We start from the raw sequence: 15,262 nt of genomic DNA on the forward strand, positions 1-15,262 counted from the left end.
CAAGTAGTTCGTCGCCGCCACCGCCGCTAGCGTTCGCGATCGACCGGTGATTTCAAATTTCCTAGCGTCGCATTGAAATCATATTCAATGAAATTCCAGATCTGACCAATCATAGCGCAGGGTCATTTTAATCTGGTTCAATCAGCGCAGGCGCTCGCCGAGCGCGCAGTGTTTTCTCCGCTCGTGCGCGGCCATTGGTTCCGGGCGTGTGTTTTCTAAATTCGCGAACGACCGTCTCTCTACACTTCGTGATTCACGGCTGCGCTTTTATTGCCGTGCAATTGCAGCGACGCACGTAATCGGGGATTCCGGGGTGTCAAATATACGCGCGTTCCCCTGCGCTGCGCTCGACATGCGGCGTACTCGCCGCGGACTCTGATCGCGTTCCTCGTGGTGATCTCTCCCTCGCTCTTCCGTCGACAATTCGTCGGCGAGTCGCGCCGTCGTTCACGCCGCCTCTTCTCGCCCCCGTAGACTTCCTTCGCGTGACTTCTGCCGAACGGAAGCGGACGTTCTCGCACGATGGTCAAGTACTACGAGAACACCACGGTCTTTAAGTTCGATTGGACGCAGGTGGTGCAGGGGTTCTTTCAGAGATATCCCAATCCGCACAGGTAACCGGACGCGCGTTACGTCACGTGCGTTATCGGGACACAAATATTACATAATACCGAGCGTACGCTGGTTCGGCGGGGCTCACGCACAGGCGCGTGTTTCCAGCTCGCACGTTCTCACCGAGGACACGATCGCCAGAGAAGTCACGAACGGCAAGCTCTACTCCAAGCGATTGCTGACGAAGACCAACAGAGTGCCGAAATGGGGTGAGAGATTTGTCAGTAAGAGCACCGTCAAAATCGTGGAGGAGAGCATCGTCGACCCGGAGGCCAAGACCTTGACCACCTACACGAGGAACTTGGGATACACCAAAGTCATGGTAAACGAATAAACCGCGAGAAAGTAGGAGAGTAAAAGTGCTCTCTTCAAAGCGCCACATTTTCTAATGAAATTTAACACGTTTGAACTCAGTGTTGTGTACATAGAATCTAACTTATAAAATTAACCTTTAGTTAAACTCGGAGACTTGTTAGGAGTCAGAACTGTATGCCGATCCTTTTTCTTTCTGGGTGAAAGAAAAAGAAGCAATTGTACAGCTCTGATTAACGACTCGCAGAGCAGGTTTCAGAGACTACTTCTTTGAGCTATCTCGTATTAATGTCAATCTTATATCATTTGCTTCTTTAAAACGTTTACAGATTGTTAATTCTGAAATAATAAGCAATTATGTCATGCTTGTCGACCAATCGTGTAGGTTTCTAATAAAATTGTAATTTGCAGAGCATTGTCGAGAAAGTGGTATATCAGATCTCCGACGAGAATCCAGAATGGACAATTGCCAAGAGAGCGGCGTGGATCGACAGTCAAGTCTTCGGTTTCAGCAGGGCGATTCAGGCCTTTGGCTTGGATCGATTTAAGAAGAATTGCGTCAAGATGTCGGAAGGCTTTAATTATGTCCTCACGAATATGTTTCCTCACACGACACAGTTTCTAAATCCTAATTTAGGGCAGACGAGCTTCTCCATGCAAGCCGGCCACAGCACGGCGGACGACGGCGCTACGACAAAGCCAAGCCTCGCGGAAGACTTGCAGCATTCTTTACAGGGTAGAGCGGAGAAGGTGAAAGACGCCGCTAAGAAAGCCACGGACTTGGCGAAAGAAAAGGCCAGACCGATATACGCGGCTTGTCAGCCGAACCAAACGTAAATTTCCGCAAATGCGAAGCGCAAACAGCTGTACCGTTGGATGTGATCGATATCGTTTAACAACAGAAAATATTCACGGATAACACTATATTATTGTGATCTTAAACGAGACGATGGTAAAGCTTTAGGGACTAGTGCGAAAAATGCAGTTGCAGTTGTACATTAATGAATTGGCACAGTTTAATGACAATTAGTGTGAAAAGAATTGGAAAATTGGTTGGTAACAATGAAACGTTGAGATCTGCCAGGTCTGATAGCACAAGATTCTCAGAATGTTGTAACATTTACACATGTGTAAAATTTGCTAAAGATATTCGCGTCTGACCCACTTGTATATTACCATTCCTTTTTTAACTGCCAAATTGTCAAGTGTGCTATCAAATATGATACATACATGCACAGAGATGCGCATTAAATTACTTAATCTTTTTTTTACACGCAAATAAACATTTTCTATTTCTTTTACAATCACAAGATATTATCTCTCGCGTAAAGTATTAAGCGTCAGAAGCATTTGATGTGCTTGTGATGTGTATTGCAGCGTTCGTTCATTCGCGCATTGCGCGCATACCTAAAGCTCGCAACTGAAAATTGTAAAGAACAGCATTTCGTATGCAATTAACGCCAATGAAAGCAGTTACGTTACAAATATACATTCAAAGGGATAGTTTAATGAATTATCCTTCTTCTGTTAATGTAATAAATATAGTATAAATATAGCCTCTAGATATTCCGCGTCTCGGCACGGATAGTGTATTGACCAATGCAAGTTTTTAGAAGACTTAATTTCATATAATGTTAATATGTATATTGTTTCTTGGATTCTTCTATCGTAATTTAATTTCATATAATGTTAATATGTATATTGTTTCTTGGATTTCTTCTATCGTGATTTCAGCATACGTTTCTACAATGATTAGAACTGTGATTTAAGATTGTTGCACAGTATTTCTACACTTTAAACGTCTCTGTTCGAGCTGTTATTTAAAAAGTCCAAATTATTATTAAACTTTGGCGGTGTAATTGAGTGAAAGTTTCACAAGGTGTAACTTCTCTTGTTTAAATAAAGCTTAAACTCCCTTTCTAACTTAGAAACCTAAACGTTTTTATTTAAAAAATATTTTACCCGTGACCCTCGTGCAGTCCAGGGATACGCTACTAATAATGCTATAATGTTTGAAAATTAAATTGGAATGAGCAACGCGGCATATTGCAATTAACAGTTATCGAGGTTGATGGTGCTACTCGTAGACATAGTAAATACAGACTGAGCGTGAACCCATTGAATAAGCTGAAGCCTGGCGAGAGAGAGACAGAGAAGATTTAAGAAGACTTTCTTTCTCTGTCTCACCATCGAGACAAAGGAGACGCAGGCACGATCCTTTTCTTTTACGATTGTGTAAGACAGAAAATGAAAGTCACGGAGTGCGTTCCGTTTCACGCATGACGCACATGATGCATCAGTTATCCTTGTTATTTACCCGATGTTAAATAAAGATAAATGATGCATTATGTGTGAAACGGAACGCTCCTTTAAATCTCTCTCTCTCTTCACAAGCTTCAGCTTATTCAATAGGACGCCCAGTCTATAGGCTTGTTTTCTATTGTTACACTGGTGAACTAGTGCAATAAATTAGAGTAAGACGAGTATATTTTTTCTCATTCTAGTTTACTGCACTAGTTCACCAGTGCAGCAATAGAAAACAAGCCTTATATATTTACTATGTCTATAGTGCTACTCAAAGCTCGAGTGCTTCGAGTATGTACAGTAATTTTTTTCTAACCATCTGTTACGTTATACATTGCGCATATTGAAATAAAAGAACGGAAACTGTATCTAAAATGACTGAAATTATTATACGTGTGTATACTTAAAATAATGGCTGAAGAGAAACCTGAGAGCGCCCGCGCCGGCGTTTTACTTGATACCGTTTCGGGAGACTGTTTTGCGCGTCCTTAAGGAGATGCTGGAGTGATTCTGCACTTTTGCACCTTTCTAACCTAAAAACTGTCAGTTCGCGGAAACATTTGTGTAATATACAAATTAAATGGCTTACGTGTACAGATCGAAAGCAGCTCGCTATTCCGGCCAAATGAAAGAACAATATGGCATCACTGAAACTAAGTTTGTAAGTCTAATAAGAAATAATAGTGAGCAACACATGCATACAGTACGTGTGGTATGTGTGTTGCTCACTATTATTTTTTATTAGACTTACAAACTTAGTTTCAGTGATGCCATATTGTTCTTTCATTTGGCCGGAATAGCGAGCTGCTTTCGATCTGTACACGTAAGCCATTTAATTTGTATATTACACAAATCTTTCCACGAAACAGACAGTTTTAAGTGCAAAAGGTGCGAAAGTGCAGAATCACTCCAGCATCCCCTGAAGCCCGTATCAGACTACGGATTGAGATTGAGATTAGATTGTTTGATCAATCACAGTAAAGTTTACTAATCTCAAGTTTATGTAACTTTGAAATTTGACCAAACGGAGTAAAAGTTACTGAACTTGAGATTAGTAAACTTTACTGTGATTGGTCAAATTTCAATCTAATCTCAATCCCAATCCGTAGTCTGATACGGGCTTCGCGCCCATTTTTACTTTTGGAACTACTTCATTACGCATTTTCTGACTCCGCCGATAAAATTTTCACTTTGCGCATGTCTGCGCTGTGCATTCTGACATCTAATTTATTATAAAATTTACATTGTCCACATGAGAAAAGTTGATGTAAATATCGTGCAGATAATTTATGTTAATGTAATTTTGAACTTCACAGCACAATCCTGAAAAATAGGCGTAGCTTGAACGCGCACAAAGTGGTGACTTTATCGGCGGTGTCAGAAGATGCGTAGCAAAATAGTTCGAAAAGTAAAAACGGGCGTAAAGGCGCGCAAAACAATCTCTTGAAACGATATCAAAGTAAAACGGTGGCCCGCTATCAGGTTTCTCTCTGATGGTACACTAGGTCGCTCAGATGTTTCCGAACGCGGCCTTACGTGAAATGAAACGTGTAGAACGATCGAAGTACATAACCGAATTAAAACCAGCCCTTTTTACAGAGAAACAGAATCACGTAATTTTCCCCCAAGAATACGCGTTCGCCGACTCGTTTTAGCTTGTTGGCGAATTTAGCTTCGATCGTAAACTTGCGGATTCAAACGAAATGCAATTTGCGTCGTGGACACGCTCGTAGGATAGACAGGGAAAGAATGAAAAAGAAACTCGTTGGGTAATTTAAATCCAGGCCGTCGATCGAGCCTTATTAGGAACTTGATCGGTCCAGCCATCGCTGGGATGCGGTAACTCGTGCTGGATCAGCTGACTCGCGCGAAGGCTCGATCTCGCTCGCGCGTCGCTGGTGGCTGGCACGTGCGAGACTGGAACACTTGACACTGTCTCCCGATCATGGCCTCGTTACACGTAAATCGCACAGTTGGTGATACTACAGCACAGTTTTTTTCATTAATCGAGAGACTGCTCTCGTTAACCAGCACGAAGCTCAGCGATAAGAAACAGATCAACGTATATTTGAACGATCTCAACGAGCTGGACTACAGATGCCTCGATATTGTAAATAATGACGTAAGGATTACATATGTATTCATTTTTATATTAATTTTGTCTCAAACTGCTTTCTTGCCAGTCCGTTGAGATTACAGTTTGATCCACTTGCAGGCGGTGCTACTGTTGGTGAATCAGCTTTGCGCGATTGTACTACCAACGGAAACGTCCCTGGTCCGAAACGTTTGTAAATTTCTGTACAATCTGACGCAAAGTAACATCAAGCTCCACGGCCGGACGTTCGCCACTTGCAAGCGATGGATCTTGGAAGCGTTGGAATTTTCCGAGCCACTGGCACAAGTCGACGTGTTGCTCGCCATAAAAAGCTTTTTACACTTTGGATATTTTGATGACGTCAATCACGTTAGTATGCGACTTCTTCGCCGACAGATTATTAAATTGGTGTGTCGTTAAAACTAGGTAACTCCTTTTTATGTTTCAGCATGTACGACTGTTGCTCAGGAATAAGGGTTTGTTAATAAAGCATTTAAATCCGTTGTGTAACCCATGGTCTGAAATCAATTTTCACGCCCTTGGGTGTCTAGAAGAAATGGTAGTGAACAAAAGTAGCGGTTACTGCTTATCGGACGAGTTTACGTGTTTGATAAGAGATATAATTTTTAAGATTCTGTCACTCCTGCCGTACCATAGCGACGATAAGCTTTACTATAGTAAAGTATGTGATTTAATTTTTCTGCGCAGTTTAAAAATGTGCCTCGTCAAATTACGTATCGTTTACAGATTATAAATTCGTGCTTGCACATTTTGCATTGCATGATTTCCGAAAAAATGATCCCCAGCTCTCCCGACTTCGTTGGAGAGATATTGGGAGTGGTGCAAGCGTTTCTGTTCTACGGCATCAAGGGTTACTCGGTTGCGAGGCCGCAGTTACTTCGTCCAGCCGCAATGAATCTACCGGAGCGCGTTCACGTGGTTCCCAAGTGCAAGAATCTGAAGAATCACAAGGCGAAGCCCAAGAAGGCACCGGCCAGGAGAACCGACGCGGGAAACAATGTTCTACCGGAGCACACGGGAATTTCCAAATATTCCAGCGACTCGGACACCTCCGACACAGAAATTAATAATTCTGCCCATATCGATTCCAAAGTAAGATTAGGAGCTGTACGCTTACTGCAGACTCTCACAGAAATCACGCAGAGCCGAGAGATCTTCGGGTACTGGCCGCAAATCGTGGCCACCGGTTCACGAAACGACGTGCGAGTATTGACGAGAAGTATATTGGTTGAACCTGTGCCTAAAGTACGACAGAACGTATTGAGTTCGTTAACGGAACTGCTGATAGGCGCTAAACCATTCTTGATACACGCCGAAGACACCAATCATACCTCCTTCATTACGTTCTTCGGCACGGTGTGTTTAATGGTCAAAGAACTGCATTTTACGTTATCGTTAATTTTGCTCACCGAAAAGAACGTAGCCGTGTTAACGCACGCGTTAAAGTGCACGGCAGCTCTTGTGCAGGGCACGCCGTATGAGCGATTGAAACTTGGCTTGGCCACCAAACTAGTTAGGAATTGTAAGCCGCACATATTTCACAAAGGTACATCACACCCTTATTACTCTACGTAACTTTTAACTTGTCGTTACAGCTAAGTTGTTCTTTTAGATCCGACTGTACGCGTTGCGGCGCTATCCATTTTTGAAGCATTTGCCTCGAGCGAACCCATCACACAGGAAATATTAAGTATATTGGCTAAACAAACTATGGGTGGAACAGGGCCGGAAAGGTCACAGCTCGATACCGGTGCCACGAGCGATGTTGGAACGGAAGAGGAGGAAATAGACATCGAGGACATGGAAAATTCGACAGACCGCTGTAGCGAGATTACGTCGATGTCGAAAGACGAAAGCATCTGTCTGCTAATTCGCATTTGCTTAGAAAATATATCCAATAAGGTATTGCGTGATTTACGCTTGCAGCTTTTTTGTAACTAAAGCAGTCAAACGGAAAAATTAACGTTTACCCAATTTCAGTCGGTTAATACACCTGTGCGACTTCAGTCTTTAAAACTCCTGGGGAGGCTGGCATTTAACACGGGGAGTCTCGTGTATCCTCATCTGGAGAAAGTGACCGCGACCTTAATCTCGATCATGGGAGAATCGGAGAGCCAAGTGGTGTTGCACACATGCCGGGTTTTAGAGATTATGTCCGGCTGTCTCGGAAACACCGAGACTTATCATAACAACGGCATATTATTTTGGGACATTATATTTGAATCTATGATATCACTCGCCCAAACGTCACAGACCATATTGCGAGAAGCCGCATGCGATTGCCTAGGCAGCATCAGTGGAAATGTATTCGCGCAATTATCGGTAAGAATATAAATGGGGATAAAACGGAGGGATCTAATCGTTCAAATGCTTACCTTTTTTTCTCTCGAAGCAATCGCATTCCACGCGTACTTGTTAAAATATACAGTATTTCCACGAGCTGAGTACTTCGTGTGTATTCTGTAATATTTTGCTTATGTTCACTTTGGTTTATATATTTGCAGAGGCAAAGAATTATATTAATAATTACAATACTGTTTGGGGCAGTTCGCGACGAGGAAAGCGCTGTCAGGGCAGCAGGCTTGCGTGCGTTAGGGATGTTGGTAACTTTATCGGCGTTGGAATGTGACACGGGCTTCCTCGTGGATCTGGCTGATACGGTTTGCGCAGCTTTTGAAGACAAGAATCTCGGTGTTCGCGTGAAGAGCGCTTGGGCATTGGCGAATTTGTGCGACTGTCTTTCGAGGCAAAAGTTTGTCTTTTAGACTTTCTTCCTTCCTTCACTGTCTCCTTTACATTTTTTTCTATATATATATCTCTCTCTCTTTTTTCAGACAACACGAGGAAGTAGAACCATTTCCTCTAGAAGATCTGTTACCTAAGTTGTATCATATAAGCGTCAAGGCTGCGAAAGACAATGATAAAGTGAAGTGTAACGCCGTGAGAGCAATTGGAACCATTTTATATCTGTGTCCACAGAAGCACATACTTTCCGATACAACATTGGGACTGGATGCGCTGATTAAATGTGCTGTTTTAGGAAACGATATGAAAGTAAAAGCCCTAATAATTTTACAAGTAGTTTAAATGTATTATTATATCTTAATTCCTATAATCATATATGTAATATTAATTCATATAAAGAATTAGTTATTTATAATTAAATCTCGGTTGCTCGTGCGTCCAATATTTATTATTCAACGTCTACATGGTAAAATATCTTACTGCAATAAGTAAACATGTCTCGGTCTATTTACAATAAAAACATCTTTTACTTATTTGTAACGTTAGGTACGGTGGAACGCTTGTCGAGCTTTAGGATTGGTTTTGAGTCACGATCCAGATGCGATATTGCCACCTTCCTGGAAGGTATGTACTTGGAAAGAAAAGTAATCGGCGAGTTTACCTCGTGGGAATTTATAAAATCAGGTGTTTTTCTAGGATCAAGTATTTCCAGAACTTTGTACCTTGATATGTAACAGTCCAAATTTTAAAGTGCGCACCAACGCCGCATGGGCACTGTCCTCGTGTAACTGTTACGACAAGTACACTGTGATGTTGTGGAAAAGTATTGTATTAGCATTCGAAAATGCTCAACATGTCCCAAGTTACGTTGAATATCCGCATCGAGACGCACTCATTCAGCAAGTAAGAACGCTTCCTCAAACTCGTATCAGACTACAGATTGAGATGGAGATTAGATTGAAATTTAACCAGAGTAAAATTTGCTAAACTTGAGATTAGTAAACTTCACTCCGATTGGTCAAATTTCAATTTAATCTCAGTCTCAACCCGTAGTCTGGTACGGGCTTTACACATTCTTGTTGATATTAACACAATTATACTTTCAATCATTACTATTTAACAAATTGATTATATTATTAGCTGTGCCTTACTCTTGCTCGTGTTGCCGCCTGCACAGAGAAATCTGAACTGCAAAGTCTTTGGATCGAGATTGGCGACCACGTGGAAGAAATTTCCAATTTTATGAAGCAGTTTCAGGTATAGCGTGCGCGTTCCACATAAAAATATAACTGAAATCAAGCGTAATACATATCAGGATTTCTATGTATTGAAATATTATTGTAGGAGACTGTTCTACCTGAGAAGCTGGGAGATCTAATTAAGGCGAAAGCCCAATTGGAACAACACGCGAGAAATACATGTTCCGTCGAAGAACGACAAATCGCTCAATCTTTGGCAAATATATTCGAGAGAACTAATCGTTACGACAACCTAGATGCCATTACCTCTGCAATGTAGATTTGTATAACTAAAATAACAAGAAGTAAAATAATGCAATGTCTTTTCTAACGTGCCCATCTCTGCCAGCTGTTTGTCGCAACTTTTGCTAGTGGAGAAAGGAAGCTCTCGATAATGTATCAATTGATATTTTAACACGGCTCATAAAAACTCAAAATATATATAAAACTTGTACTAGAACGGTATAGTACAATATATAATTCTAATCGTGGACGAGTAAACTGATAAATAATACATTGATCATATATATACAGGATGTCAAATTCGTTTCTGACCACTCCAAAAATTATGGCACCCTGTATATAGACTGTTTGCTTTGGACACTCGCATGCTGAAACTGTCATTCTTTAACATTCAATGAGCAACACACTAGTGTCTAAGATGAACGCAGCCATAATCTCAAATTTAACGAGAAACATCAAAATGTCAGTGCACACGTCATGTGCCGCATTGAACGTTTTCACTTGATATCTCGGGTGGAGTCTTTGATGTATCGTCTCGACTTTCCTCTGCAGGTGACGACGGTTCCTTCTCTGTCACCTTCGCCTCACTTTCATCAGTAGACACACTTTTGGGAGAACTGTTGACATTTTCTACGCTACTTTCCACAGTCCTGGTCTCTTCACTCTCGTCCGAACTGTCGCTCTCGCTATGCTTTTCTTCCACGACGGCGTTGTCCTCCTTCTTAGCTTTCATACGTTTCTTCAGCTTACGCCCCTGCTTCTTCTTCAATCTCTTGGCGCGTTTCTTTGCCGTCACCTCCTCTGCCAATCTTTTGTTCTCTTCCAGCTTCTGGTGGTACTCGTCGTCCAAAAGCTCCTACAATTTTGACAAATGAGACATTTTTTAAACGGAGGGAAAAACGTCGATGATCCCACCTTGTGCGCTTTCTCCTGAATGAATTTTTGTCGCGCGTACTCTTTGCGCCGTAGATGTCTGTACACGTGAAACTCGCCACTGCCCGCTCCAGCACTGCTACCCATTACGTTACGAACGAATTCTGGTACGGAGGGTGTATTCTTGGCCTTCGGACGATCCGGTAGTATAATCGGTTTGTCCTGTGCAGTTGAGACGCAAATTAATACAAATTCCGATGCCGCGACACATCAGAACGGCAGATACAACCGGTAGACTTTCGACGCAAATACTTACTACGTTCTTCATTAGCTTCATCAGCTTTAATCTCTGCAGATCCACAGCCGTTTTCGGCACCACGGGCTTCTCCTCGTCCTCCTTGTCCGACATCTTTTCGTCTAGTTAAAAGTTAGACTTCGTGGAAAATTGAACAAGGCTCGATACAAACCCTCCTCGCCCGCACAGACTTGTTGGTTAACTCGACGACAACAAACCGCGGGCAAACACCATAAGGTGCCTTTTCATACGCAGCATGCAGCAGCAGCAAATTAGTCACGTGATCCAAATTCACTACAGCATATTTGCTGCTCACGGAAAAGGAATAGCTGCAGCAGCACTGGCCGGCTAGATCGCGTGTCTGCTGCTTTGCTGTTCGTTCAATTGAACTTCACAGCGATGAAGCAAAATATGGTGAAATTTATTTTGCAGCATCTAGTAACAATTCTTCAACCAATAGCAGCGAGTTGCTGCGGCAGTATGCTGCGCATGAAATGGTACCTATAGACTCTCTCGTCTTCAGCTCTTAAGGCCTGTTTCCACGATGCTAGAACTTGTGGTCCAATTTCTAGCTCCGAGAAATGTGTGGCCAATCAACGTGCAGCTTATATTAACAAATTACATCGGTGAATTTCGGAACGCATCCTCGATCAGTTACCGGTTGATTATCGATTGCAAGAGACAGCTGAGCACTTGGATTGGAAAACATTTGTCTCGGCATACGCAAGGAAGCAATCGGAAATTGTGAAACCTATCAAAGTGTAAAATAATTATCGCAAATTAGGTACGTGCAGCATCATCTGCTAACACCGAGCATACATGTACACATACGTTTTTCATCAAATCGTCCCAGGAATTGAGAGAACACAATAGTACAATTAATAGTATTGTGTCATCGGGCTTGTTTTCTGTTCCTGCACTGGTGAACTAGTGCAGTAAGCTAGAATGAGAAAAAATATACTTGTACTCCAATTTATTGCACTAGTTCACCAGTGCAGGAACAGAAAACAAGCCCCTTGTATCGCGCGCGTCTCCTAACCTGCGCGTATTTTTGTCACCGTGTGAATAATATTATATTTTACGTAAAACAAATCATTTCTGCCCATCTGGCTTTGTAATAATAAATGAATGTTAAATTATAAGTATAATTAAAGTCACATGTTTTTTTTTTATAATGACCCCCAAAGAAAAATTTATGAATCCTTGTTTATGCCTTGTCAAAATGTTAGATGATACGTGTACATATATACATGGGGGATACCGAGGACTCGACTATGGATGATTCAGTCGTGGACGTCTCGCCACTCAATGTAATAGATGTTATCGATTTAACTAAAGACTCGCCATCAGGATCGGTTAGATCTAGAAGACTACGCCAGAGAAATGCGGAAGGTGCAAATGCAGAGGATTCTAGCCGCAATACAGCTAACAGCTTAAGCCATCATAGAGGGGCCGATCCCCCTATTGTTTTAGGAAGCGTGTGGGATATTCCAACATTCGTGTAATTACTTCTTTATTTCTCGGCGAAAGCAGGCGGAGGATTTATTATCTACAATTAAAGAAATATCTTTTCAGAGAAATCCCTAAAAGGAAGAAAAGAACGCGTACCGCAAATTTGAACGAAACCTTGACCCTCGACACTACCAAAGATGACAAAGAATATTACACAGTTCAGTCGGATAATAGAGAACAAATTCCCTTAACGTGCCCAATATGCCTTGAGCCGCTGACTTCCCAGTTGAAGCCCATTACTACTCGTTGCGGGCATCTGTTCTGCGGAGAATGCCTGGAGTCAGTCATTCGTATATCTAAAAAATGCCCGACTTGTAAAACATCTATAACATTAAAATCTTCTACTCGTTTGTATCTTTAATGACTCTTACGTTTTTCTTTTTGACAAGTATTACAAGTTGTGCCGCATTTATTTTTTCTAGTTTTTTCCATTTTGTACTCTCTCATTTGTTTGTAGATTAAAAATGATTGTCAATGTACTTCAATTTTTTTTATGTAAAGAGCAAAGAGTCCAGTTCGTAGAACAATTATAAAAATTGAAATCCTGTTTGCATCTTCAATTAATCGCACGCCGTTTGATATTCCTTTTCTATTATTTGTCTAGTATTATAATTCGAATTGTACAAAAGTTAAAAGTGATTATAAACTAGTTTTAATTATCTCCTGGAAACATACATGTAAAATAAGTTTGTAATAAAATTCCATAATGGTGAAAACATTTATCTTCATATCTACATATTTCTACATAAAGAAATACAAATAATCTTTTCAACTAGTTTCTCAAATACTGAAATTTACACTGATATAATATATTTTGAAAATAAATAATTAATCTCTGCTTCAAACTATACCTATGTTAATACCAAACCTATTTTAAAACATAGATAATTATTTCGTACTGAATTTATTCTGATATACGTGTTGTTTACGTGTGCGTGTATCCTGGATGAAAATGATCATATTTCATATTTTGGTTGACTGTTTACATTAGTTATTGCCCGTGACCTTAAAGTATCCGTTGGATCTCGCAGGAGAATCACTTGTCGTTCTGCCTTCGTAGACACAGCCAGGTAATCCAGTTCGAAAGTAAAATCTATTATAAATTTAAGAGGGATAAAGATTTCTTCAGAAAAGAGAGAGAGAAGAATAACAGTACACGAATATGAAGCCGCAAAATATGGCCAAAGTGTTACAAATTGCCTATACATGTATAAGTGTAGGAGTTACACGTAAGTAAAATTACGGAATTTCTCAATCAATTTTAATCTCTGCCATACAATTCACCCATTACATGCGAAAATCTGTTTGTAGTCGTACTTTACGATACTTTAAAAGGATACGCTATTCGCCGGCAACGGGCGTCAACTCAAGATGAAGCGAAAGAAGTTAAAGGTAAAAGTTATTTCAATTATTTAGTTACATATACGTTATTCAGTATTCGTTAAGTATACGTGTCATTATATGATTTTGTTCAACAGACAATAAAAATAACGTGACTAAGTGTCGGGTACCAAGATATGTTGACAACTGACGAAATTATAATCGATAATGGACTCAACGTCACTTAATAATGCAAATTTTTAATGAATACACTTCGGCTGCTTACCGGTCTGGTGATAAAAATTCTCAAGGTTTTTCGGTTCAGCATCGGACAATTTGAAAATTAATAACGCAACAAAAGAAGGACACGACGCTTCATGCGTTTCAACTAAACGGAAAACGAGGTGCCTAACAAAATTTGACGTAGAATACATATAAGTGTCTGTTTAATATGAGTTTTATAGTCGTAATTTAGAAGAAAACCCTGGTAGCACAGTGCATTTGCTAAAACATTAGTCTACAATAGTCTAATATTAATTATATTGAAAGTGAATAGTTCGTATGTCTCAACGTGAAGTCAACACTAGCCATGAAATAAACGTGAACATTGTGTGACAGTAATTCTGTATTATGAATTCAATCTAATATTTAATTATTATTATCTAACAATATTATTCAACAATTATGTAAAATATTAGATTTGTATTGAAAACACATTGGCCAATATTTAGTCATACAATATGAAAGTTGTTCCAATAATGTTCTAATATCAATACAATGTGCCTATAGTGTCGTGTCCCAGTATGTGTATTGTCACCAATATTGCTGATAAATAGGCATACTGGCTAAATAAGAGCCGATGCCCATCTTACGTCCATATTAAACCAATATCTTGTGCTATTAGGGAAAATGACTTACGAGTCATTTAATACCACATTACATGTATGTGAAGAAACAATCTGAAACAATTTGACAATACAAGCAGCTTTATGAAGTAATGAGAAAGTAAGTGTATTTTTCATCCAATGTCCCCTGCTATGGCTCGTAATATGAGATAGCGGGGTTCCTGCTAAATTAATATCTGTTCCACCAGGAATTCATTGCCCTTGGAGTGAAGTGTGTTTAGTGGCAAATTTTTTGTTAGACGGTGTAATCGTTGCGATAAAAGATTTGTCATTGAATTTGGACGTTAAAAACCTGCTGTCTCATAATAGAGGACTTTCCCCTCTGCTTGTACCCGTCCTCATATTTATTTAGATCTTCGCGCAATGCCGGTAACGGCACGAGACAAACACGGAACAACTTAATTTTTATATCCTATATCAGCCATAAATATTTGTACGCTAAACGATAACGAGTACAACGGACTCGGACTGAACCAAGTTTCGCCCTCTGCGAGCGGCGTCGCGACGTTCTCGTTTCTCTCCCGCGCCGCAAGTACCGAGGCGCGTGGAAATTCCGCAAGCAGACTCCTCGATCGTAGATAATATCTAGAGCGAGAGTTTTATCGCGGCGGACGGACGGCGTGTTATCGGCGATAAAGCGGAGGCGCGCCGCGGGATTCGAAATCGCGCGCTGTTATCGGCGAGGCGTTTACCCGGCAGCGCTCACGCGCCCGGCCGCATTGGCCGGGCGCGTCCAAGACTCCCCAAGGCCGCGCCTAACGTCACGCCGTGTAGCGGACGGACGGGC

At 41.0% G+C, this 15,262-nt stretch overlaps 4 protein-coding genes across 5 annotated transcripts; 3 read left to right on the forward strand and 1 right to left on the reverse strand.

The window, feature by feature from the left end:
• The first annotated feature begins 223 nt into the window (after nucleotides 1-223).
• Nucleotides 224-2,855, forward strand: LOC105564847 (PRELI domain-containing protein 1, mitochondrial). The gene is made up of 3 exons (XM_012017567.1): nucleotides 224-614; nucleotides 721-934; nucleotides 1,336-2,855. The coding sequence occupies exons 1-3, from the start codon at nucleotides 523-525 to the stop codon at nucleotides 1,759-1,761; spliced, it is 732 nt and encodes a 243-aa protein (XP_011872957.1). The 5' UTR covers nucleotides 224-522; the 3' UTR covers nucleotides 1,762-2,855.
• Nucleotides 2,856-4,707: 1,852 nt separating this feature from the next.
• LOC105564848 (HEAT repeat-containing protein 6) lies at nucleotides 4,708-9,641 on the forward strand. The gene is made up of 12 exons (XM_012017568.1): nucleotides 4,708-5,350; nucleotides 5,444-5,692; nucleotides 5,772-6,005; nucleotides 6,071-6,890; nucleotides 6,957-7,246; nucleotides 7,325-7,666; nucleotides 7,849-8,096; nucleotides 8,179-8,398; nucleotides 8,636-8,713; nucleotides 8,786-8,992; nucleotides 9,230-9,346; nucleotides 9,434-9,641. Exons 1-12 carry the CDS (start codon nucleotides 5,174-5,176, stop codon nucleotides 9,605-9,607), a joined length of 3,156 nt encoding a protein of 1,051 aa, XP_011872958.1. The 5' UTR covers nucleotides 4,708-5,173; the 3' UTR covers nucleotides 9,608-9,641.
• A 107-nt stretch (nucleotides 9,642-9,748) lies between these two features.
• LOC105564849 (PRKR-interacting protein 1 homolog) lies at nucleotides 9,749-11,303 on the reverse strand. Its single transcript, XM_012017569.1, has 3 exons — nucleotides 10,760-11,303; nucleotides 10,486-10,665; nucleotides 9,749-10,426 (listed from the first exon to the last, which is right to left on the reverse strand). The coding sequence occupies exons 1-3, from the start codon at nucleotides 10,850-10,852 to the stop codon at nucleotides 10,046-10,048; spliced, it is 654 nt and encodes a 217-aa protein (XP_011872959.1). The 5' UTR covers nucleotides 10,853-11,303; the 3' UTR covers nucleotides 9,749-10,045.
• Nucleotides 11,304-11,365: 62 nt separating this feature from the next.
• LOC105564850 (E3 ubiquitin-protein ligase RNF4-like) lies at nucleotides 11,366-14,575 on the forward strand. Of its 2 annotated transcripts, XM_012017570.1 has the most exons (4): nucleotides 11,366-11,522; nucleotides 11,968-12,239; nucleotides 12,314-13,479; nucleotides 13,562-13,648. In XM_012017570.1, exons 2-3 carry the CDS (start codon nucleotides 11,968-11,970, stop codon nucleotides 12,609-12,611), a joined length of 570 nt encoding a protein of 189 aa, XP_011872960.1. In that variant the 5' UTR covers nucleotides 11,366-11,522; the 3' UTR covers nucleotides 12,612-13,479; nucleotides 13,562-13,648. The 2 variants fall into 2 exon arrangements, with proteins under 2 accessions (XP_011872960.1, XP_011872961.1); XM_012017571.1 differs by lacking the exons at nucleotides 11,366-11,522; nucleotides 11,968-12,239 and adding an exon at nucleotides 13,729-14,575 and having other exon boundaries at nucleotides 12,615-13,479; nucleotides 13,562-13,642.
• The last annotated feature ends 687 nt before the right edge of the window (nucleotides 14,576-15,262 follow it).

This window comes from Vollenhovia emeryi, unplaced genomic scaffold, assembly GCF_000949405.1.
Source record: "Vollenhovia emeryi isolate VEMERY1.0 unplaced genomic scaffold, V.emery_V1.0 DF939159.1, whole genome shotgun sequence".
Taxonomy (NCBI): Eukaryota; Metazoa; Arthropoda; class Insecta; order Hymenoptera; family Formicidae; genus Vollenhovia; species Vollenhovia emeryi.

Coding starts and splice junctions, on each gene's coding strand:
- LOC105564847 (XM_012017567.1), top strand. CDS start 523: ATGGTCAAGTACTACGAGAACACCACGGTCTTTAAGTTCGATTGGACG. Junction 615..720: donor AGATATCCCAATCCGCACAG/GTAACCGGACGC, acceptor GCGTGTTTCCAG/CTCGCACGTTCTCACCGAGG. Junction 935..1,335: donor TGGGATACACCAAAGTCATG/GTAAACGAATAA, acceptor TGTAATTTGCAG/AGCATTGTCGAGAAAGTGGT.
- LOC105564848 (XM_012017568.1), top strand. CDS start 5,174: ATGGCCTCGTTACACGTAAATCGCACAGTTGGTGATACTACAGCACAG. Junction 7,247..7,324: donor TAGAAAATATATCCAATAAG/GTATTGCGTGAT, acceptor ACCCAATTTCAG/TCGGTTAATACACCTGTGCG. Junction 8,399..8,635: donor TTTTAGGAAACGATATGAAA/GTAAAAGCCCTA, acceptor TTGTAACGTTAG/GTACGGTGGAACGCTTGTCG.
- LOC105564849 (XM_012017569.1), bottom strand. CDS start 10,852: ATGTCGGACAAGGAGGACGAGGAGAAGCCCGTGGTGCCGAAAACGGCT. Junction 10,666..10,759: donor TGAAGCTAATGAAGAACGTA/GTAAGTATTTGC, acceptor TCAACTGCACAG/GACAAACCGATTATACTACC. Junction 10,427..10,485: donor TTCAGGAGAAAGCGCACAAG/GTGGGATCATCG, acceptor TCAAAATTGTAG/GAGCTTTTGGACGACGAGTA.
- LOC105564850 (XM_012017570.1), top strand. CDS start 11,968: ATGATACGTGTACATATATACATGGGGGATACCGAGGACTCGACTATG. Junction 12,240..12,313: donor TGGGATATTCCAACATTCGT/GTAATTACTTCT, acceptor ATATCTTTTCAG/AGAAATCCCTAAAAGGAAGA.